General features: G+C 44.8%; 1 protein-coding gene across 3 annotated transcripts in view; it reads left to right on the forward strand.

Moving 5' to 3' along the window:
* The window catches only part of KDM4B (lysine demethylase 4B), an 89,199-nt gene that overhangs the window by 12,886 nt on the left and 53,140 nt on the right, over positions 1–23,173 (forward strand). For 2 of the 3 annotated variants that reach the window (XM_061355848.1, XM_061355850.1), the window contains exons 1-4: positions 12,737–12,865; positions 14,781–14,956; positions 15,236–15,350; positions 16,446–16,639. In XM_061355848.1, the coding sequence (XP_061211832.1) occupies positions 12,737–12,865; positions 14,781–14,956; positions 15,236–15,350; positions 16,446–16,639 (614 nt within the window). Of the gene's footprint in view, positions 1–12,736; positions 12,866–14,780; positions 14,957–15,235; positions 15,351–16,445; positions 16,640–23,173 lie in introns of those variants that run through there. The other variant, XM_061355851.1, reaches the window with a different exon arrangement.

Genomic DNA, 23,173 nt, shown 5'->3' on the forward strand with positions numbered 1-23,173 from the left:
CCACCCGCGAGCCCAGGTATAGGGGAGACCGGCGCTTGTCCCCCTTTCTCTCCCTCCCCGCCGGGCCTTGCCGCCGCCTGCGACTCCACCCCCGGACCGCGGCGCCGGAGCCCCCGCCGCTCGATGCTGCCCACCCCTCAGGCAGTCGGGCTTCGTCCCTGTCCTTCCCCGTTCTCTACCACCTCTCCTTAGCGGTGGGCCCTGGCTATGCCTCGCTTCCGGACGGCCCGACGCGCCTCCCTTCTCCGGCTGGCCCTCCTCTTCCTCAACGGCCCGGCCTTCGGTGGCCGGAGGGACCGGCCTGTGCGGCCAGGGGACGGGCCGGGCTCTCCGTGGCCCGCTTCTCCATGCCCTCAGCCCGCTTTGTCTTGGGGCGGCGCAGTGGGAGCCCCCCCCAAACCCCGATCCCGCATTCGCCCCTGCCGTGTCCCCCCCACCGGGCACCCGCCCCGGCCCAGGCCTGGTGTCCCCGGAAGGTTCCTCCGTGTTTCAGCGCAGGATCTTGGGGGGGATGGGCTGCCCAGGGTGGTCCCTTTCCCCGCCCCCCGGTACCGGCAGCCGGGGTTCGTTCACCGCGGTGGGGGGGTTTGTTCGTGCTGTGGATCGTGAAGCTCCCGGTCGGGGATTTACAGTGGGAGGTGGGCGGCTGAAAGCTGGGTCTGTGATCCTGTGCTCATTGCCGGCAGTGCGCAGCAGGCCCGCGGGGAGAAAACCCGGGGCAAGAGCAGGACGTTTGCTCTTTTCCTCTTTTTCTTTAACCCCCTCTCTTTCAGAGACTGTCAGATTTTAGGGCTAAACCTCCATTTTTTCTCTTTTTACTTTAATTTCTTTCAATATTCCTGTATTGACAAACCACGGAGTCACACGCGGGGTCCCCTACCCAGCCCTGAGCACAGAACCTTCCAGGGTGAACAAGTGACCGGTCCTGAAGCAGTCATGGGCTGCAGGAGCCGTTTGTCCGGTCACACTGTGGTTTGGGACTTGCCCTGGATTTTAGGGGCTCAGTTTGCCCCCTTTCTGTAAAGAAAGAAATCAAAGATGCGTTGGGCTCCTTTGGGATGGAGTAGGTGGTAGAAAGGAGAAGCTCTTCATGAAACCCTTCATTAGAAGGTGGTAGTGGGGTTTCCTTTAAAGCTGGCTGTGATTCTTGATGCTGAAGTGGTGTATATAGCTGCTTAGATGACGGGTGTATTGCAGAAAGGCTCTTTTGAACCCCCCTTTGTTTTCAAGGGTTAAAGTCACAAATTACATTTGGTTTTATACCCGTTTTTTACTTCTTACAGTTGTAATTAAAGCTGCTGTAGATAATGGTGCTGTTCAGGGGCACGGGCTGGTTTCACGTTGCTGTTAAGGCCTAGAACATGGGAGTTTTGCTACATGAACCGGCTGTCTTTCTGCTGGGGCAGTGTAAACACATGACTGTGTTCTATCAAGCCTGAACCTTCTGAAGTTAAGTCTCTTCTAACCAATAGGAGTTAATTTTAAGGAGCGGTGTTCCTCGGGTGCTTGATGGTGGTTTTATTCCCTCCCCTTTTCACGTACAAAAAGCCACTTGTTTCTTACGAACTTTCACTGTTTTCGGTTCTGTTTCCTTTTCCTGTTTTAACATTCATGGAATCAGTAGACATCTTCAGACCAGAATTTAAAACTTACAGTTATGTTTCAGCAATTACCTGAAATAACTGTTGGAGTGCATTGGGGTAATTGCTTTGTGACAGCGAGTTCCTAATTCTGAGGTTCCCCGGTAATAAGTGAAAGAAGTTGGGGCAGGGAGACAGACTCGTCCAGTGCCAAAAGGAATCTTTGGCTGTTCCTTTCTCATTAGTGGAAGGAGTTACTCCTATGCAAAGTATATGTAGGTGAGTAGACTTGATTCCTTGTTCCAGAGGTAATGTTCACGTATAAGGCACTCCCTGAAACTCCCTTTTGTTGGGAAAATGCTGTCCAATGCTCAGCAATGTAGTCTTTCACCTTTCGCTTATTGAGAAGAGACCCACTGGGGCCAGAATATACATGGTTTTATATATAAGGTGATAGTTTTCTTAGTAAATTAGAACACATGGGTGAAAGTACACAGGCTAACACTCAAAGCTTGACTTCAGGGTGAATGTGGGCTTTTGTAAGTGAGAACTTCTATTCATATGAGGCCTCCTGATCAGCTTTTGATGAGAAGTCGATAGAAAACGCCCTGTTGGGGAAAATCCCACCGATTTACTGCAGTGATGCAGGTCTGAGGTAGGTACAGTGCTCAAAGCTGCTTCACTGGGCTGTTAACACTGAACTGCTGAAAATGAAGTGAAAACATGATAGCATCAGCTGTCATGTGGCGGATAGCAGAGAGCGACTGTTTTACAGCCCTGCCAGCAGTAAGTGCTTTAAGTTATCAAAATCCTAGACAACTCCTCAAAACTTCCACCAAATTTCCATATTAGAGGTCCTAAGAAATACTCAGTGAGTTGGGAAAACCAGTTTGTCCAGATGTGCTGGATAAGCCTGTTAGCTGTGTAGGCTTTTTGGGTACATTTATCACCAGTTACCTATTCTTCTACCCAGGTGTCCAGCTGTAATACAATAAAGAATGTATTGGCATTCAGGTAGCTGTAATTTGCCTTCAAAGTTCACTTCTAACGTCGATGAGAATAGGGAAGTTCACACGTAAGTAGAATTAATAACGCTGTCTTGCTGCAGGCTGAGCCAGCCATGCAGCAGTTCACACCTTATGGAAATCTCTTTGCAGCCATAAGAATTAGAAACTTGATTTCCTTTTAATTAATTCTAGGCTGGAGAGAAGATCTGGGGCCTGGTGGATTTTCCACCCTTTCTGACTCACTTTCTAATGTTTTACTGTGTGCCATTGAAGGGATTTGCAACGCCTGTTCCTGTCTGTCCCTTTGCTGCCATGCGCAGCGTTACTTGCAATATAGCATCTGTTAATATCGAAGATGGATGACAGCTAAATATGTCACTGCAAGTGGGGGATTTGCTTAATGTATTTGGATGCCATCAGGATTCTCTGTGGCTGTGCAAGGCACTGTTTGGACGAACAGTTTGTCATCTATTTCAGAATCCAAAGCTGGTTTGTCCATTTGATGCACTAGCAAATGGAAATCCTGAAGTGCTGCAAAATGTTGGCAGAAATCATGGCATTTTCCATAGGTTTAGTGGTATTAATGTTGTGTTCTCATTCTCAGTATGAAACCATTGTGGGATGAGAAAGGTGGTTTTTCATTTTCAGTGTTTTTCAGTAAATTCATCATTGCTTAATAAGCTCTTTGTTTTGGACCAAATATGTTTTGGGTTGTCACAACTTATGAATACAGTCACTTATTACCAGGGCTTAATTAAGGTGCTTATTCTCATTTATATTTTCATGGAGTAAGTGATTCTCTTTTATAAATGAAGCAGTTCCTCAGTTATGTTCTTACTAGATGGCTGCTGATACAGGAGAACACGTTCGTATCCTGTGCTGGTATTTTTGTGTAGTTCAAGATCCTGACTTAGCCTATTTGTACCTCAGCCATGGCACAAATAACCTGCAACTTACTTAGTTGGCATTTCTTTACAATTTCTGATACACATTTGGAGTAGTGGAGAGGATTTGGGTGAGCCTCTGTGGGTTTTGGTGTTGTACATGAGTTGTACATGAAGTTTGCCATGCTTCTCAGTTCTGTGTTGGCAAAACAAGCAGCGTGGCTTTGGCTGTGATGCATGTGTTAAGGTTTGGAGCTGTAGCTTCCATAGGGAAGAACTGGAAAAATTTGAGGGAGGAAGAGATAAAATGGCTTGATGTTACCTTGAAGCTGATGTGAAACTCACTTGGTTTTCTCCTAGGCTTTGCTTTAATTTTGATTTGAAATTGTCACTCCTTTCAGTTGTAATTCTGGTTACAAGGTGTGGAATGGATCTGGTGTGTGAGGTGTGACATGCCTGACAATCCTGTGGGCTTCCCCCCACCTCCCTCTGTAATTCAAGACCAGGGGTTGTAAGTTACTCGCAGGTGCAGCTGAGGTAGATCCTCCTGCTGAAGTGCACTCGTGGAGCTGCAGGAGCCGTGTCCTGCTGCTTGGTCCTGTTCACCGCTGCCTGGCTTTGGCTCTTGCTCAGCCTCCTCCCGAGGAGCTCACTTTCTGGCAATGCAGCTGCTCTGAAGCTGGAATCTGGGTCAGTGTGTCACACCCACTGCAGGCAGGACCTAAAGCACCTTGTGCAAAAGCTGCAACCAAGAATTGGGGGTTTATGTCGGCAGAATGCTCAAGCCCACTTACAACAACAGAGGTGGTTCAAATTCTGTCTCGCCAAAGGCTGAAGCAACCTAGAGAAGAAGTTGAGCTGCTGCAGGTCTGGAGGTCTGTCAGGTTTGTTCTGGCAGGAGGAAGGCTGTTGGGTATCATTCCTCATGAAGGTATGGAGCTGGTACAGGAATCACCTTTTCATACAAAGCAGGACAGTTATCAAGGCTTCCCATGCATCTTCCTGACAAGATTAAAAGACTATGGGTTGCTTTCCAATATTGTAAACTTTGCAGCACTTCTGCCTGGATTCAGGTGGCGTGGACTGAGACTTCGAATTCCTGTGCAGCCCAAACAGGAGCCCATCGAAAAGAGGTACTGTTTTTTTTACCTCATTTTCTCCAGATCTGGGCAGGAGTTTCCTCCTTTTGCTGCGGTCTTGCAGTTCGAAATGGTGAGCTCCTGAATGCTGTTCTTTCTGTTCTGGCAAAGTGAACCCAAAGTAGTTTGGTGTAGATCCAAGTCACAGTGGAGCTGCTGGGAAGCAGCAGTTCAGGTCAAATGCTTTTTAAATTAGTTTTTTTCATACTTCTATAGCCTTGCAGTAAATGTAGTGAAGACAGCAAACATAGCTATTGTGTCATGCAGCAAACTGACCCTCCCTGGTTCTGTTTCAGTAGTGGTACGTTGATTTGTGTGGCTTTAGGATGAGTTTATCTTTCCTATTCAGTGAAACATTGAATTTGAGGAGGGAGACAGCTGGGTATTGATTCTGAATTCAGTCAGAAATAGGCTTTGCCTATTGCCTACCTTGCTTCAGGCAATGATGAACTGTTTTAATTTCCTCCAGATTTATTGCTCTTAAATCTAGACACTTGTTCTGCTTTTAAATGTTGTTTGTGACTAAATAATTGTGCTGCAGTTTGAAGAATTGTATGGGTAACTGTGCACTACATGGATGTTCTGAGGGAGAACTTTAATGAGCTACATGTGCTGCTTGGTTTCAAGTAGAAGAGAATCTGGAGTTCTGGAGAAGCCTCCTGGAGTGTAACATTTATTAGAAGGTAATTTCTCAGCTCCCAGGCACTGTAGATCTTCATCCACTTGGCTGGTGAGTACTCGCTGTGCCTGCATGGGAACGTTGTCTCCCTGTTCCTCTTCCTCAGAGCTTTCCTCTGTTTACTTAGACCCTAGGAGGGATATACAAACCTCAAAGTGATTTGGAGCTGAAAAATGGAGTGAATTGAATATATGAATAATTTTGGGGAAAAAGGTGATAGTTTAAAATTGTTGCTGTAATCTTCCAGTCATTTCAAAGTGCCCTGAGCATCACCACAACAATCTGCAAATGCACAAATTTGCACTCTTTGTCTAAATGCTGTAATGTGATTCTCAGGAATAAAGGGAAAGAAAGTTCTCAGCTGTGCTTGGGAGGCATAAACCTGCTCTAAACCTAGTGAGATAGAATTGCCTGTTTCTGTACCATCTTGATGCTGTGCAGGAGTTTGTCTTTTGTTCTGCTAAGAAGCTTTTGCTAATGCTGGATCCATGAGAATCTCGATGTAAATTGAGTGTAATTACTTGGCTTACTGAGAAAGGAAGTAGATGGAAATAGAAGAATCTGCCCTCTATGTTCCAGCCTAATTAATGAAAAAATGCCATTTCAAATAAACACAGGAGGTTTCCATTAATATTAGTAGTTAAATACTGAGGGAAGAGTAAATTTCAAAGATTCTTTCCTTAGCAGGGTTCTTAGGTTACTGTATGGGAAATGCCTCAGAAATAGTGAGTCAGAAGTTTATTCAGGCACATTTAAAACCTGTATTTTGTTGGGTTTGTTTTAATTTTGTAACTTTATTTTCAGTTGAGGATCAGATTTTTTTTTCCCCTCAAACTAAATTGATTTTCAAGTTTGCCAGAGACTTGCAGTAGACTTGGACAAAGCTCACAGGCCCCAGGCTTTCCTATTCTATTAATCCTGATGGGAGCCTGCAGCCTACACCTGGGATGTGGTTCCTAAGGCAGAACTTCCCCCACAAGCATTTCTCTGCCCTTTTGGTGAGGAACAGGGAGGTAAAAACGTGCTAAAAGGCCCCAAATCCTCATGTGTTGCTGCTTGGCTGTGGCATTGACTGAGACCAGTGTGTGTCACTGCAGGCCATGGAGGGTGCTCTGCCTCTTCCCACTCCATCAGTGCCTGACTTGGCCTTATCTCCCTGAGAAAGGGCATAAACCCAACCTGGTGGCAGTTTAATCAAGGACAGTAAGGTAAATGGCCAAGTTTAAGTCCTTTGTTCAGGTTTTCAGTTTTTCAAGTACTGGTTGAAGTAATTGTTTTGCCCACACTTGTGGGGAAAGGAACTGATGTCCTACCAGTGCTCTGGGACTCAGAGGAGCTCTGGGTATAGGTAAGTGGCAAGGTCAGGGTGAATTGGTGTTGGAATGTTCTGCAGTGCTTACCAGGGAAGACATGGTGGTAGATACTCTGTAACTTGTAGGAACGTTCCATGGGCGTTACCAGGGAGGACCCCACGGTGGTTGCCCGGTAACTTGTGGCTGTTACCAGGGAGGACCCCACGTGGTTGCCTAGTAACCTGTAGGAACATTCCATGGCTGGTACCTGGGAGGACCCAACGGTCGTGGCTGTTACTGAGAGGACATGGTGGGAGCTGCATGGAAGTTTGCTGGCTCCTCAGTGACGCTGAAGTAAGGCACGTCGCTTTGGCTTGGTTGGAACCATGGCCAGGTAATGAGGAGATCTTCATGTGCTGCCCAGCCTGCCCTAGGCTGAGGAAGCTTAGCATGAGTCAAACCTCTTCTTTCCTAGTTATCATTGAAAGGGCAGGGGAGGTTTAGATGTGTTTGGATCAACAGACATGAGTTTTCAAGGGGAATTGCCAGGGAAGGGAAGAAGATCAGAGGTTGAACAGTTTGAGCATTGAAACAAGATTTGTTGCCATTGCTCCTCAGTGGTGTTCCACAGTGCTGTCAGGCTTTGGGTGTGCTCTGACACAGAGGGTTGTCAAGAAAACTGGAGGACAAGGGAGGGTTAGAAGTTTTGGGTTTGTGATTTGAAAACCTTGCTTAAGATCTGGCATGTCTCTTTAGCTTTCTAAAGTATTAAACCAGTCCATTGGTTGCCTGATAGCAACTTCTTATCAGGGGCAGAATGCACTCAGAACATTCTTCCCCAAAGAATGAGATGCTGTTTTCAGCATTGAAATTACTAATTTGTTATATATTAATGGTTTTTGTGCTTGGTGCTGGAAACAACATCTTCTTTATGTCTTCTGTTAGCTGAGCTATTTAGATGTGCCTCATTTAGATCTTGTTGTATCTCCTCTTTTTTTCCCTCCTCAGTATCTGGGACTAAATGCACTTCCTTGCTTTGGTGTGTGTTGTCCTTAGATGGTCTCCTGCACGGGTGTGTAATTCACTGGCCTTATGTAGTATAATGAGCTGTGTAACTTGATTTTCTTAACTGCTAGCAGTGGTTTTACTGGTGTTACAAGTGCAGTGGTGTTGTCTGCATTGGTTAGATGATGAGTTTGTGGGTTCAGAGTTCTGTAAAAGGGCAATTTGATTGGAGAACACTAGTAACTGTCAGTCTTCAGGTGTGTATGAACTCCAGATACATAGAAGATAGATTGCTTTCTTTTTTTGGGAAGAGAGATGATATTGTTACCAGTTTGCCTCCTAGAAGAGTTTAATCCACCCAGACTTCTCCTCTAACAGTTTCAGATGTTTGAAATTCTCCTTTTTGCATCATGAGGCAGTGGTTTGAGATGGTGGCTTTGTGCTCCTGCTTGAAAAGTCTACAGCTCCATGCTTCTGAAGCACAGCCATGTAACCAGAGTCGTCTCCCTGATCATTTTGTACCATGGCACCACAAATCATCGTATTTGGCACAGGAGAACAACAAATGGCGATGGTGGGAGCTCAGCAGCTATCCAAGTGGGTACTGCTGTGAGATTTCCTCTTGCTTCAAACTGCGGCCAGTGCTTTGTTTGTTGTGTGAAATTTTGATGGCTGTGCTTCTTCCTCCTTTGGCAGGGTGTGATGCTGGTGCCAGCATGTCCCCACCACCAGTGCAAGCAGGCCACTGTATTTGCTGCACTGGGTTGGCAGCAGGTTGCATGGTGCACTCAGGAGGATATTTCCATGTGTCTTTTCAGCCCCTTCCAACACAAGTGAAATCTTGGGCAGTTTGCTGTGGGTGCTGTATATCCTCTTACAAGGTTATTTTTGCTGCCTATGCTTTCCATGCAGTGGTTTTGTCTACCAGATTTTGAACATCTCCTTTATTCGGTTTTTCTGTAGGAGTGTGTTCCAAAGGGCATTTCCCTTCATCCGTTTGAATTTGCATTGTCTGGCTTCAAGGCCTTTGGGGCAAAAATGCAGCAGGATTTTTTTGTGTGGGGTTAGGATAGAAAGCTGCACCTTTTGGAGAAGCAGGTCATTCAAATGTGGTTCTGCCAGCTGTATGCATGTAATGTACGTGGCAGTTGGGTGTATGTTGAAGAGTAGTAGTTTACCTTTAGACCTGGTGCCTTCTTTAAAGGGCTCTGAAGGTGCATGTGTTCTGGTTTATTGAAGAAACTGAGAATCCCAGAGAGCATATAAAGTTTGTTCAGCAAGTTTAAAGATGACTCTAGTGTTACTGTATAAACACTGCCATAAATTCTGCTGTGGTTTTACTGTTCAAATCTGGATTGATAACGGAGGTTTTAAAGCAAACCAGCAGGTTGAGTTTGCTCTAGTTCTGTAGCCACGTGCCCTGGGCATAGGTACAGGATTTGGCACGTTTGTTTCCACTGATAGTCACTACCTTTAGTCAAGGTTACCCCCTGACTCAACAGCAGAGGAGAATGAGTTGGCGTTATCCGCTTTTCCAAGATCAGTAGCAGGGGAGCAGCGGGGAACTACTTGGAAGTTCCTGGAGGAAGGATTCCCAGTCCTGTAAGTCTTTTAGCAAGCATGAGTCCTTGATCTCTGCTGGGTTTCTTGGGCTTTTTCAGTGCCCTACAAAGGTTTCAATCAACAGGTGTAGGATTTCAGTCACAAAAGTGTCTTGGTTCACATCAGTGTTAGAGGGAAAAGTCTCATGTAAAAGTCATTGAAATGAAAAGCTCAGCTCTTTGTGTCCATCGAGATCATCCCTCTGGAGACAAGGTTAGTGTTTCTGTACTGTGGTTGCAGTTTAGAAGGTTTTCATAATATTTCAGGTTGTTACTCTCTCTTACAAAGAAACTGAATGTGTCCAGCTGAGAAAAATACCTTTGTTCTTCTTGTCAAGAACTAATAGGGAGCTTAGATTCTTCCTGCAAAATCATCCCTTTCACTATTAACAGTGAAGAGAGATTTGTTCATATCGTCACCATCCACCCTGCTGCACGGCAGAGCCATGGGGGAAGAATGCTTTCAGTGTTCCTGGAAGAGTTGGATTCTGCTGTGAAATAGTCCTCAGTGCTGCTGGCGAGCTCCTTGTGGCACTGTTTTAGTGAGGCTGTCTCCTGGAAATCCCATAAGGAAGCTTGTTGCTGCAGCCCTGGGCTTGTCCCACTGCCTTGCTTCGCCCTCTGATACTGGGAGCTGGGTAGGAGGAAGGAGTAAATCCTGCCACTGTTTATCCAAAATACATTAGAGCTGTGATGTGCAAAGGGATTCTTTCCTCCCAGTACTTCCTCTGTGGCTTCTGTGCCCCATTCCTGGCAGCATTCCTGGAGCAACCTGCTCTAGTGGAAGGTGTCCCTGCCTGTGGCAGGGGGTTGGAACTGGATGAGCTTTAAGGTCCCTTCCAACCCAAACCATTCCATGATTCCATGAAATGTTATCTGAGGTAGGTGTTAAGATGTTTCTTAGAATAAAGATATGGGATTAAACACAGAAAAATCTGTTGTTCTTTGCTGCCTGCATTCCAGAGTCACAGTTCGTACTGCGGCAGGTAGGTGCTTTAATTTATTAAGATTTGTATGAAGTAGTTTTTGATCCCCCTCTTTGTTATAGCAGGTATTTTGACTATTTGCTCCCAGTTCATTGAATAAAAATAGGAATTGCTGGAGGTGATCTTGAGGAAAAGATGGGATAAATCCTTGCTTTGACTGTTCTACTGGCTTTTTTTCCCCTGGTTGTTGGTAAAGCTGCAAAGCCTGGGAAGGCATCCCTGGAGCAGATGGTGCTGGCACGGATCCCCCTCAGGATGGAATTCAAGCTCCTTTCCCTAAGCCAGATCCTCAGGAGCAGCCGTGCTGCTGTGGAGCCTGACCTGGTGCTTCCTGCTCGGGTGAACTCTCATGGCATTTCCAGACCCTGTTTAAAAATAGCACAGCATTCTCAGTGAGACAGTGCTGGACTGAGAGTTTGGGGATGGTTCCTGTGTGTGTCCCACTTCTCCACCAGTCACTTCTCTTCCTTTCCACTCGTGGCCATGATCAGCTCTGTTTGGTGGCCCTACCTCTGCAGGGGGCTGGATTAGATGATCTCCACAGCTCCCTTCCTACCCTGGTGGCTTTGTGTTTTCCTGGTAAACAATGCTTTTCTTCAGCATTTTGGAGGAAAAACTGTGGCAAATGGATGCCTGGAGCTTATCAGCTCCTGTGGTTTCTCTCAGGGATGGGAGATGCTGTTTCCTCCTCTTGTATTTTCTGCAAAATAAGTAACTTGTTCTTGTGGGTATTTATGAAGCCTGTTTCTTATCTTCAGGTGCTGACCCTGAAACAGAGCAAGTCTTTTTCTGCATAGCAAGGTTGGAGATCCCTTTGGGGCAGGGGCACCCTGAAGATGAGAGCTCAAGGGTCAGATGAGCACGAGAGGCTGTGGTTTTCTGCATGAAATTCCTTTAAGTCTATGCTGGGGAAGGGCTTTGACCTGCAGCCTGTTGCTTTGAGACAGATCTGACAGATCTGAAGGGAACTCTGAAGAATCCTAAAATCTTCTCTTTTCTAAAATATCAACTCCAAACTGTTCATTTGCCTTGGAAATAATAGTAATAATAATGGTATTGAGTCTTTCCCACTTAGTGTGAGGTTGGGTTTACTTGCAGGGGGCACGTAGAGTATCTGATGTCTCTCTGGAGACGGGTGAGTTGTGTGCACACTCGCTGATTAAAACACTGATAGAACCATTCCTCTGTTTTGTGTTTCCTAACACTGAGAGCATCTGGAGTGCTTCTTGGCTGGTTTGAAATCAATTTAAACCAAACGTGCTTTGCTTGTGATTTACAACTCGTGGTTTGGCATAGCGTGGCTGCACCTTTCATTCCTTACAAGCCCTGTGCTGCCCTCTCGTGATAGTTTGAGCATATTGGATGTGCTGCGGCTGCTCTTCTGACATGGAGAATGGTTTTGTAGTTATTTGCCACTAAAATGCCATTAAACCATTTTGTTTTAAGAGTTTACCTTCGAAGTTTCCAGCACAACTTAGGAAGGTCCATTTAAAAACTGTTCATTTCACCCTGAATTGTGCTGTTTCTTTTTTCCACCGTGAATTGGGATGTAAATGGAGCAATTTCACTTTTCACCTGGAAAGATGCTCTGAAATTGTGCATCTACATTTCCTTTAAGAATTGTCTGACCCTTTGTGTCGTCTGTTTTCACTGCAAGTACAAGCTGTAATGAAGTTACCTTTAACAAAACCCCTAATTTTATAATTTTTTTATGTAGCACATGGATAATGAAAGAATATTGGTCAGAGCTGTTGGTTTTGAACCTAGATAGCTCCTCTCCTGCCAGAGAGGGACTCTTCATCAGTGAATGTAGTGGTAGGAGACGGGGTGACAGGTTTAAACTGAAAACAGAAGTTCAGGTTAGATACAAGGAAGAAGCTCTTTACTGTGAGGGTGCTGAGGCGCTGGCACAGGGTGCCCAGAGGAGCTGTGGCTGCCCCATCCCTGGCAGTGCTCAAGGCCAGGTTGGACACAGGGGCTTGGAGCAAGCTGCTCCAGTGGAAGGGGTCCCTGCCCATGGCAGGGGTTGGGACTGGGTGAGCTTTAAGGTCCCTTCAACCCAAACCAGGCTGGGATCCTGTGATACAGAAAAGGATGAAGCATTCTGGCTCTGAGGGGCACTGGTTCCACACTCACATGCTGGGTAGATGCTGAAGGTAGTGAGAGGTTTGTTGTTTGTGACCCCTGTTCTGTTGAGACACGGCTTCATACGATGAATGGAGGGGACAGTGTTCAGGCTGTGAGCTATATTTAGGCTCTGTCTGATCTTGCAGATGATGCTGGTATCAGGAGGCTGCTGATACTTGACCCTTCCTAGGGCCCTGCTAGCAAATAGACTGGGTTTTTTTTGTTAATGCTCATCCTATCCATTTTAGAATAGATATTATGTACAAACACTCTCTTAGGGGAGCAGGGGAGAGAAATGAAGAGTACATCTATGCCTCTGTGACGCTCATTAAAGGAAGCAGAAAGAAACCTGACTTTTTTAACCAGTTTGTTTTCTTCTGCCTCTCCTCTCTCTTTCCCTTTTTGCTTCCCCTCCAGGCCCTTCCGTCGCAGAAACATGGGGTCAGAAGTGAACCCTGGATGCAAGATCATGACCTTTCGTCCCACCCTGGAGGAGTTCCGGGACTTTGGGAAGTACATTGCTTACATGGAATCACAAGGAGCTCACCGAGCAGGGCTGGCCAAGGTGAGTTGCCCTAGCTGAGGTAGTGGAAAGCTTCCTGAAGGCTGCCTTCCTGAGGCTCTGCTTTATGTAGGGTGTCTATGAAGTTATTTCCCTCCGAAGCAGTTTCTGCTTTCATGGAGTCAAGCAGAGCTTGTTTTTGAAAATCAGACTTGCAACCTGTGTCTTGGTTAACCAAGAGGGGAAAGACAGAGGAGTTCCAGGCCTTGCCTAAGAGTTAAAGAAGGATTTATTTGCAGGATGGCTTTTCCTGATCCCTGAATGGAAAACAGCACATTCCCAGCCCCTGCATCAATGGGTTAAGGGTATTTCTGTGTCCTGCTTCTGTTGCTGAGGACACTGATAGCAGTAGCCATGGTCCTCAAGGGCTGGAGGTGGGAGGTTTTCAGTCCTCTGCGTGTGTGTGATTCCCTAATAAATGCCTGAAAGCCTTTTTGACCTTCAGGAAGCAGTTCTTCAGCCAGCTCTAAACCATCTCTCTCCTTCCTTCCCATCCACATCTTTACACTGATGAAGCTCTCTGAGAACTCGTCATGTGAAGTTTCTCAGTTCCAGTGCTTGACATACAACTGCTTGGAAAATATCAGGACTGAGTAGAAAGAGTATTTTTGTGGCCGAGCCGTGTTGCACCATAGGCTGAGGGAGATGAGTTGTTCTGACAAGGTAGTTGTTACAAATGGTATTTAGCAGAGCTTAATAAAGCATAGCAGAGGAATAAAGCTGTTAGGCATGAAATAATTTCATTTTTTCTAACCCATAGGTCAATTACTGTTTATGTTACAGTTCTAAATAGAGCTGGGTATTGATAAAAGCTCTCTGTGAAACGTTTCCTTGTCCACTCAAGTGTACCGGCAATTACATTCCAGGGGCCTGCCAGGGTAGATAATGTTAATGATGGTTGTTGGTAAATTCCAGATGTTGTAAAGAAATTGCTCTACTTGTAGGACTAAATCTGAGCATTTCAAGGTAATTTTTGTCTCTGTCTCTTGCAACTGCATTTTTGAGCCTTGTAATGGAAGTCGAGCTCATCGTAGCCTGGGGGAGCCATGCCCACAAAATCAATAACTTGTCTCCAGTTCCTGTAACTTTATTTGGCTGATGCTCCTACCAAATTACACTGCAGACATTGTACTTTGTCACTGCACATGCCTGCTGAATGTCCCAGTGATTGTTCTCTGATCTTGAGCCTAGAATTGTTGGCAGCTCTTCTGCTTAAAATTACAGCTTTTTCTTCCAGATTTGGGACTGCTTTGCAGCAGGGTGGTTGCTTTTTGTGCAGCCTGTAAGCGTGAGGAAAGAGTTCTGGATGTGTTCCCCTTGGTTTTCTTTTGTTCTTCTCTAGCCCTTACCCCTTTTCATTGAAGGAGTTGGTCCCTGATCTGTCACCTACAAATATAGAAACTGATCAATTAATAATGCAACAGGAATTTGGCCTTCCTAGTTAAATAAAACCCCAACCAAACCAAAAGCACTATCACCTCAAGAAAACCCTCAGGTAAGTGATTTCTAGATGGAATAGTTTACACTCCTATCAAAGGTTATGGACTTGTAGATATGCAGCACGCTGCTGGAGTCTTCATTGTGGAATGCCATCTGGAGGGGAAGCATGTGCAGTCCTTCCGGCATGCAGCACACTTCCTTGGTATAACTCCTTTCTATCCTCCCTGCCTGTCTTGTGCAGCTCTTCTGCTAGCAGGCAGGCTGGCAGCCCTCTATGTCAGCCAGTCCTGTGCCTCAGCAGATGCAGAACAGTTGGCTTGTCATCTGTGCTGGTTATTTGAGCTGCTGCTGTTACCTGATAACCTGTAGCAGTGGGATGAAATCCCGTCCTCTCCCACAGCTTTTTCTTCAGGAGAACTGTGTGTGCCTGTTGTGAACATCAAGTAATTTTGTTGTTTGTTTCCCCCCCCAATTCCAGGTGATTCCTCCCAAGGAATGGAAACCTCGGAAAACCTATGATGACATAGATGACATGATTATCCCAGCTCCTATTCAGCAGGTTGTTACTGGGCAGTCGGGCTTGTTCACCCAGTATAATATACAGAAGAAACCAATGACTGTGGGAGAGTACCGACGTCTGGCTAACAGCGAGAAGTATGTTGGTGTCAAATGGTGGGGAGGAGTTGTGTGGAAAGCCTTTCTTTCTAGAAACAAGCTGAAAAGCAAATGCAGCCTTGTTGAAGAGGAAGCATTTGGGAGGAAACTGCTTTCTCTTGGAAGTTTACATCCAGAATCTCAAATAAGTTTGTAACTTGGTGGCTTTTGGTGTAGCTTGAATCTGCCTGAAAGGAATGACTTTTCAGTCATTTATCTGTCTGTGATGAGCATCCCTCAGGGGTTCTTGCATCCTTATCTTTTCTGTGTCCTTACCAGGTATTGTACTCCACGCCATCAAGATTTTGAAGACTTAGAACGCAAATACTGGAAGAATCTCACATTTGTCTCCCCAATTTACGGGGCTGATATCAGCGGCTCACTCTATGATGCCGTAAGTGGAATGTTCCTCATTTATTTTAAATGTGGACGCTGACTTCCTTATTGCTTTTCTCTCCTCTAGGAACAGTAATTCAGAATTCAGAAACCTTAAAAAAGCAGATATCTTTATTTTCCCCTCATTACCAAGGGGTGACTAAACTTCCCACCTTGATCCCAATCTTTAGCATACTAGGTTTTTTTTTCCCTTTGTTTTTAAAGGGAATAAAATGTGTCAGGGAAGGTGACAGAACCGGACACAAATGCAGGCTTTAGGAGAAGCAGCTTTTGCAATGGACTGAACATACATTGTGCTTCCTGAAGTTCCTGTAAGCAGATATTAAAGAATGGAATTGCCAGTCACACCTAAAAAATGCTCCCTGTTTGTGCAAGCATTGAGGTGTGAGTGTCATGGAAGACATTCTCCTTCTGCATCAGCTCACTTTGCATCTCGCTTTTCACCTGCTTCCTTTCTGCAGCCCTTTCCTCCATGTCCCTCTTCAGGTTAATTTAGACAGCATCAAGACTGAGGAGCTTGAGTTTCACTGTCTTGCAGTTACTCCAGCCAGCAGGACGAAGCTGGGATTGCTCACATACTTGCGTGCATATTAAGCACACTGGGGAAAAGGGGTTTCTTAGTTTCCCTTTGGAGACTGTATTACTGTTCAGGTAATCTCAAGGTTAAAGATTTTGCAGAGGCTTCTGCCACTTTGGTGATATTGAAGTCTAGTGTTTCTCATCAGCTGGTAAGTGTTCATCAAATGAAGAACATCTGGATGGAATATGGCATTGAGAGAAGTGTCTTTTACCTCTGCTTTATCTTGTGTATATTAGTAGAATGGTTACTTAATGGTAGGATATTACATAGTACAAGTGCCTCTTCAGAGGGTAAGAAGCCAGCGGTCATCCCTTTGCCACAAAGTACTGGTAGCACATCCTTTTCCTGGTTATTGCTGAGCATTAAAAGTAGGCTTTCTGGAAGTAGATGGGATTAAATTAGTGTAGATGACATCAGGATATCCCCATTTTAAGGCACTGAAAGGAAGCTGTGGCTGTTACTCAGAGCAAGTTCTGATATGTTCCAGTACAAAACATTTCTTTTGAATTACAGGATGTGGAAGAATGGAACATTGGCAATCTGAACACCCTCTTAGACATGGTGGAACATGAGTGTGGCATTATCATAGAAGGTGTAAACACTCCCTACCTCTACTTTGGGATGTGGAAGACAACATTTGCTTGGCATACCGAGGACATGGATCTCTACAGCATCAACTACTTGCATTTTGGGGAGCCAAAATCCTGGTAAGTGACAGAGTACTAAGCACATGGTGATTATGTACCTTTACCCTCTACTTTGAGACCGCTGCAATATCTCTTTTTCCAAGTCCACCTATTTCTATCAATCTGATCTCTCTCTTCCCATTTTTTTCTCCTTTCCTATTCTACAATTGAAAAGAATTTTGCTTCCTTTCATGCTAACTTGCTCAGAGGCCTAATTCCCATCTTTCTAGAAAGGAGAGAATTAGGAAGACTTGTTGACTTCACAGGTAAAACCAGATTTCAACAGCTTGGGGATTTTTGCAGAGTAGTGCGCAGGAGAGCACTTCCACTAATGTGAGAGAGCAAATGGTGATGGGAATATGGGGATGCTTCAGGTGCACCTTAATAGTGAAAATCTGTTGTTCTGCATGGAGCTATAGGCAGGAAACATCTGTTAACTTTAAAACTTCCAGGATTTAAATGTGCTTACAACTCCCAAGGACAAGGTGAGTCAAAGGGTTACTTTTTCAAGGGCAATTCTTAGAATGGTGGGAAGCATTTTTCATCTCTCTGATGCATAGACTGATTTGAAAGGACTTTTCACGACAATAATCAATAGATGAGGGTGAAATGAAGAACCTGAGGAATCTGGGGTAAGTTACCAAGAGCTGGTGGTGTTCTTTCTCAAGCCTCCTACTTAAAAGCATAACCACAGAGACTTAGCAACCCAGAAGAGCTTTTCTGAAGATCTTGATGTGACTAATAAATATTGACATTTACTTGCAAATTGGAGTTTAAATGTCACTGGGAAGCTGCTGTTGCTGTGCCCTGGCAGAGGCAGACAAGATCTTTCCATGTCCCTGCAGTATGAGTCCCCAGTGACACCAAGTATCTCCAGGCTCTTAGTGCCTGTGGGCTTGTAAGAGCTACTGACAGCGAAGAGACTGTAATGAATGGATGTAGTGTTCTTTTACAGTCTAGAAAAGGAGGGGCTGAATCTGTCTATTCAATCCTAGTCTTCATGTGAACTTTAACAGTCTTTCCAGTGTGTCAGAAAATCTGTTTTCCCATTAGGTCTGAATCTTAGTCTCCCTTTTTCAAGCAGATGCACAAGGATTTTGCAGAATCTCTTGTGATATGTCTGTTAAACGAGCTTGGTCTCAAGAAACATCTCTGGAATAGGAACAGAATGTGCCACGCTCTCTCTTTAGGTACTCTCAGTTTTTCCCTTCATTTTCAGCAGTGGTTCACTGAAACCCGGTTTTATTCAGTCCCCATCTCCAGTAGATGGTGCCACCAGCACACAAGAAGCACATCCTCTCCTCCCTGGTGACCACCAGCAGTGCCAGTGTCATCTTTGATGTGGTGGTTTCAGCACACAGGTTGGCTGCTTTAAGAGTTGTATGAGGAACTGACCTGAGGTTTTTTGGGAGGGTCGTGCCATTGTGGCTGTGTCCAACTGCTCTTTTCATACCTGCCTCTTAATCAGTCCTGCCTCATCTCTCTTCTGCTTGCTGTTTGGTCTGAACTCAGAATAGGGGATTATCACTTTCAAAAAGTAGAAATAAGAACAGATCAGCTGGAAAAGAGAAGCTGATCCCAGCATGAAAGTAATGGCTGTTCCACAAACTCACACTGTGAGCAGAAGTTGGAGAACAGGTAATTCATGCATACTTCATTATGGATTTATGTCTCACCTAAACTAGTTTTCTTCTTGCATGCATCTTAGGACCTTCATGCTCTTGTTTGGTATATGTGGATGTCCACATACTGTGTGTATCATAAAGATGATACTCAAACTCAGTGCATGAAACTGTTGCCTCATCTTTACTAAACAGTGTTTTTTTTCCTTAAGTTTGCTGTTGGAAATACAGCTTGCATAATAAGGAAACAAACCAAAGAAGAGTTCAGTCACTACTGCGTATAATTAGAATAGAGATCGTAAAATCATCTTGTAAAGGAGCTCGGGTGTTGGTGGTTAAAACTCAAAGCAGGAACATGCTCTGCACCTGCTTGGGTTTGGGTTTGCTATGCTATTTGGTAAGTACTTTTCCCCCAGGGAGGGTTTTTATCCAGCCATTCTGTGTTTGTGTAGTCCTTTTATAGTAACTAGCTCTATAAACCTTACACAGTTGGGGGAAGATGAGGATTTTGAAGACAGATCATGTTTTGGGCAAAACATTTTCCCTTTCAATGGAGTGTTCTTATTATACAGATGACAGTGTATAACACAAAATGAAATATATTGTGACAGGATGCTGCTGCTGGTTTGGCAAGCCTCTCTGCTGTTCCCTTAAGCATAAGGCAAGAGTATGCCACTTGCCCAAGTCATTTCTTCCATGTTCTTCACTATGACAGCTTCTGTTAATGAGTTCTTAAGCTCTTCTGTGGCTTCTGAGGAGTAAATCTGAATACCCCTGGGAGCAGATCTGGAACTTTCCAGGTACCCGGGCAATCGCCTGCCTTCTGGTTGTGGTTGCAGTCATTGCAGAGCTCAGCTGGGGGAGCTCTTGGACTTCAGTGATGAAATTCCAGTGGTGCAGCCTGGCTTTACCCAAGGATGGCTAAAATGGTCTGGTTTTCTGGCACCATCGCTGTGGAAATTTCCCAGCTTTCTTCATCCTTTTTATAGTCTCTTTGACTCTAACAGTGATCATCTGAGAAGCACCTCAGGGGATGGCAGGAGTGTGGAGAGTTACAAAGTCTACCACTTTGGGCTGAGCTCTAAAATAGGAGGCAGAGTTATTGTTTGGCTGTCAGAGATATTTATGTAGTGAAACCAAGGACTCTGTAGTATTCTGCTTAAAATTGTCTGCTAAAAACCATAACTCCTCTTCATGTCTCTCATAAGTTATGTGAGGCTTCTTTAACCCAGGCTGTGCATCCCAAGCCTTGCTTTGCAGGTAGCGTGTAGGAGTGATGAGAAGCCACCAGCTCTGCTTCCTTGTGAAGGCAAGGTGAGAAGGGAATCTGGCCGATGGAGGTTGCTGAATGGGTTCTGCAGGAGTTTCCTGTTCAGTTGCTGTGGAAGAGGTGCAGTACCTTCTTGGGGAGGTCTGCAGGATGTGTTTGGACCTTGAGAAGCCACCTCAGTGGACAAAGATAAGCTGAGAAAGGAATCTGTCTCATGAGTCAGGGAGGATAATTACTGACATAGGATTTCATATGGGTCTTTCATTTCTGTCTTTGAAATTCTGGGTTACAGCTCTTACGCAGCATGTGCTTTGGGGACTGGGATTACCATTAAAACAAATACCTGAAGATGGCTTCTTTGTACAGCCTAAGGAGCATTTGCTTGGTCATACAGCTTCTTGATTAATGTGTTGCTGTCACTGCAGAGAAGTCCTGCTGCCAACACTTTCTTGTACTGTTTCTTTCCATAAGCAGAGTAGAACAGGCTGCAGCAGTGTGAGCTGTTGACACAGAGCTGTGTCACTGGGGGATGCAGGTTAAAAGCAGTGTTCAGCACTAAGTGAGGTACTTGAGCAGTAAAGGATCATCCAGTGATGAGGCAGAGGAAAGGGAGTGATGTAAGTCTCATTAAATGATTTCTCTGTGCCTGCAGATTGCATTGCATTTATTTCTGAAGTTCTTCCTTGTGCTAAGAAGAATGAGCACTGTTACATGTCTTTCTTTAGCCACAGTGATTGCTGCTGCACAGATACCCACTCTGCCCCTTCCAGATCACACTTGCCTTGCATCGAAGATGCACAGCTTTTCTGATGCGCTGTTGCTCACACGTATGCAGCTGGTCCATGTTGTAGCCACACTGTTGTTGGTTTGAACTGGCAAATCAGCCTGACAGGCTGGAGAGGTCATGCAGGAGGTGTGGGCACTTTCCATCAAAGCTGTTGTGTAACTCGGTGTTGGGCTGCTCAGGCAGGGAGCTGCCAGCTTGAGGCTCCTGCTTGCTTGTTTCCCAAATGACAAAAGAATGCCCCTCTCCCATTAGTAGTTTAATTACAACCTTTTCACAGTCTTTGTTTTTTCCAAACTTTGAATGTATTTCATTTTGCAGCCCTATATTAAACCTCTTGTGGTAGGAGCTTTTACTGTATCAATTATACATATTATGTATAATTACCTTATACGTTCGTATGCCGAGAGCTAAAATAGAGCATATTGTCAAACGATGCTAAGAGAAGATTTTTATAATGACAGAAGCAACAAAACTGAATGCCAAGCCTCATACTTCATGGTTATTATGGCATTTTATTGAGGAGCATGTGTGTCTCAGCCCTTGCAGTTTCAGAAGTGTATTTTTAAACCCTGCAATACCCCACTGTTGCTTTGTTTCATCTCTGTCAACATGTGCAATACCCACCTGAGGGGCTTCCTGTGGGAGGGAAGTGCTGAAGGAAACGTTAAATCTCACTAATGGGAATGTGATGGATGTACTTCGGAGGTGGAAAGTCTCTATCTTGTTTTGTCAACACTGTAACACCTGACTGGTAAGAAGGTGTTTTGTGGCTGATCTTGCTGTATAGCAACAATATTTAATGTACCTTCTGTAAGTACTAATGGGCTCTCACACTGTATTGGTTCAGAAGCTGCAGGTGTGAAACCAGAGTGACACTGGGGACAGTAATTGATTTTTATGAAATGTCCCTGTTTCCTTATCATGATGGATGTTTAATCCCCTTTAATTAAAGCAGGGAGCCAGCTTTAGCTTTTAAGTTATATGGTCTTCTCTCCAAAACATTCCCTTGCTGAAAGTGGATCATGCCTAATCTGTTTGCCTTTACTATCACCAAGTGTGCTCTGTGCCAGAACAGCAGTTTATGTGGAATTAAGGACAAATTACCAAAGGCACTTTAAAATGGTGTGATTAGCTGACAGCAGTGGTCAGAGCTACAGTTAGGTTTAAGAAAGCGCTTCTGGACTTCTGTGTAGTGAAAGTCTTAAGACTGATTATTTGAAAGTCCCCGGCATTACTGGAAGGCTTTGTTGGTTGAAGTACTATGGAAATCCTGCTTACTTTTCTCCAGGAGTAGGGTAAGTCTGTCTGTAGGAATCAAGGAACACGAGTCCTTGGGAGGACTTGCTTGTCACATCTATAGTTAATAAACTCGTAGTATCTGTTACTGGTGGAGACTAGGGAAATCTCCCATTTTCTACCAGTGTTAGGATGGAGAGATTGAAAGGAAGGTGTGATTGCTCCCCTGGGAGAAGGTTGTAAAAGGAGCCCTCTTTATTCTTGGCTACAAGCATACACCAAAGCAGCAGCAGATCTGAAGTGCTGAGGATCTTGCTGCTGATTTCAGTTGTCATTGTTGTCTTAGGGAGCATTGCAGCTGTCTCAGAACTCTTGTCCTCTCTTCCCCCCAGGATAGGAAATATTAATCCCTGGAAAACTATCTTGGAGAAAGAAAATGACCTAATACCATCCCGGAGCTTAATTCTTCCAGCTTGTCTTCCTTATCCCCCTTTCCCCAGCATTGTATTCTGAACCATCCCTCTGCTTTGACACACTCTACAGTACGTTGCAGGTTTTTGGGAGCTGGATGTCATCTAATTTAAAGCCGATAGGCTTAATGGTTGATACTGAATTGTATGGCAGCAGGGGGGAAGGACACTTGGCCTTTACATCATTTACTGCCTTCTATTCTATTCCTTCAGGGGGCCATTGCACAGGGTGCTTGAATTGATCAGATGTGATTCTAAGTGTTGATTATTGGGATCTCAGTAACCCTTGCACCCTGGAGATCCTGTGAGTTCCTGAAAGTGAGGTTAGCTGGAATCACAGAGCTGTTTTGCCCTTGAAGGGACTGAGGACTCTGAATTAGTTACACTGATTTTTAGTTTTGCTCCATATAGGTAATTCCTTCCCCCCCCAAGTTTTACTTTTCCTATTTCTTGGCATTAGGGAATTCAAAAGAAGATTTTGCAGCCTTTGCTCCCTCAATGCCCAAGGTCTGCATCAGCCTTCCATGTGAAATGTGTGAGTGAGGTTGTTTTGCTCTTAAATGAGTGCACACATTTGCTGTTTGTGTGTTCCACTCCAACAGTAGAGATTTATAGGCTTGTTGGGGTGGAGTGGGGGAGAAAGGAGGGGCAGGGGAAGGCCATTGGGCTATGATGGGCTCCTTGCAGCTCACAAATTTCCTTCCTGCCTCTGCTGTCCCATGTAATCTGTTTTACAGCCCTGCAGCTTTGGATGGGGAAAGAGGAGAATTTATGGTGATGGTTGATTTATAGATTAACTGCAACACCATTTGCTCTCGGGCAGCTTTGGCAAAACAAACCCCTTTTCTGATGATAAAAGGGATAGAGGAAGGAACAGTGATACCCATTAAAAGAAATAAAATGAAAGGGAGAGAGAAAGCATGGCCAGGCAGAACAGCTTTTCACTCTCCTACCCCTTCCAAAACTGTTATAGGTGGAAGCTGCTTTGGAACAGACTTTCTGCATTGAGAATCTATGTGCATGTTGATTTGCTCAGAGGTTCATGAAAAGGAGTGATATATCGAGATGCAGAGTTGCATCCCCCTGTTAATACCCTCCTAAATGAGAGCAGTGCAGCAGTGAGTTATTAATACAGCCTTTCGGCTTCATACACTGCAGTCATTAGTTAAT

Source organism: Neopsephotus bourkii, unplaced genomic scaffold, assembly GCF_033783945.1.
Source record: "Neopsephotus bourkii isolate Nb327-2 ecotype Australia unplaced genomic scaffold, CSIRO-AGI_Nbou_v1 NB_838, whole genome shotgun sequence".
NCBI lineage: Eukaryota > Metazoa > Chordata > Aves > Psittaciformes > Psittacidae > Neopsephotus > Neopsephotus bourkii.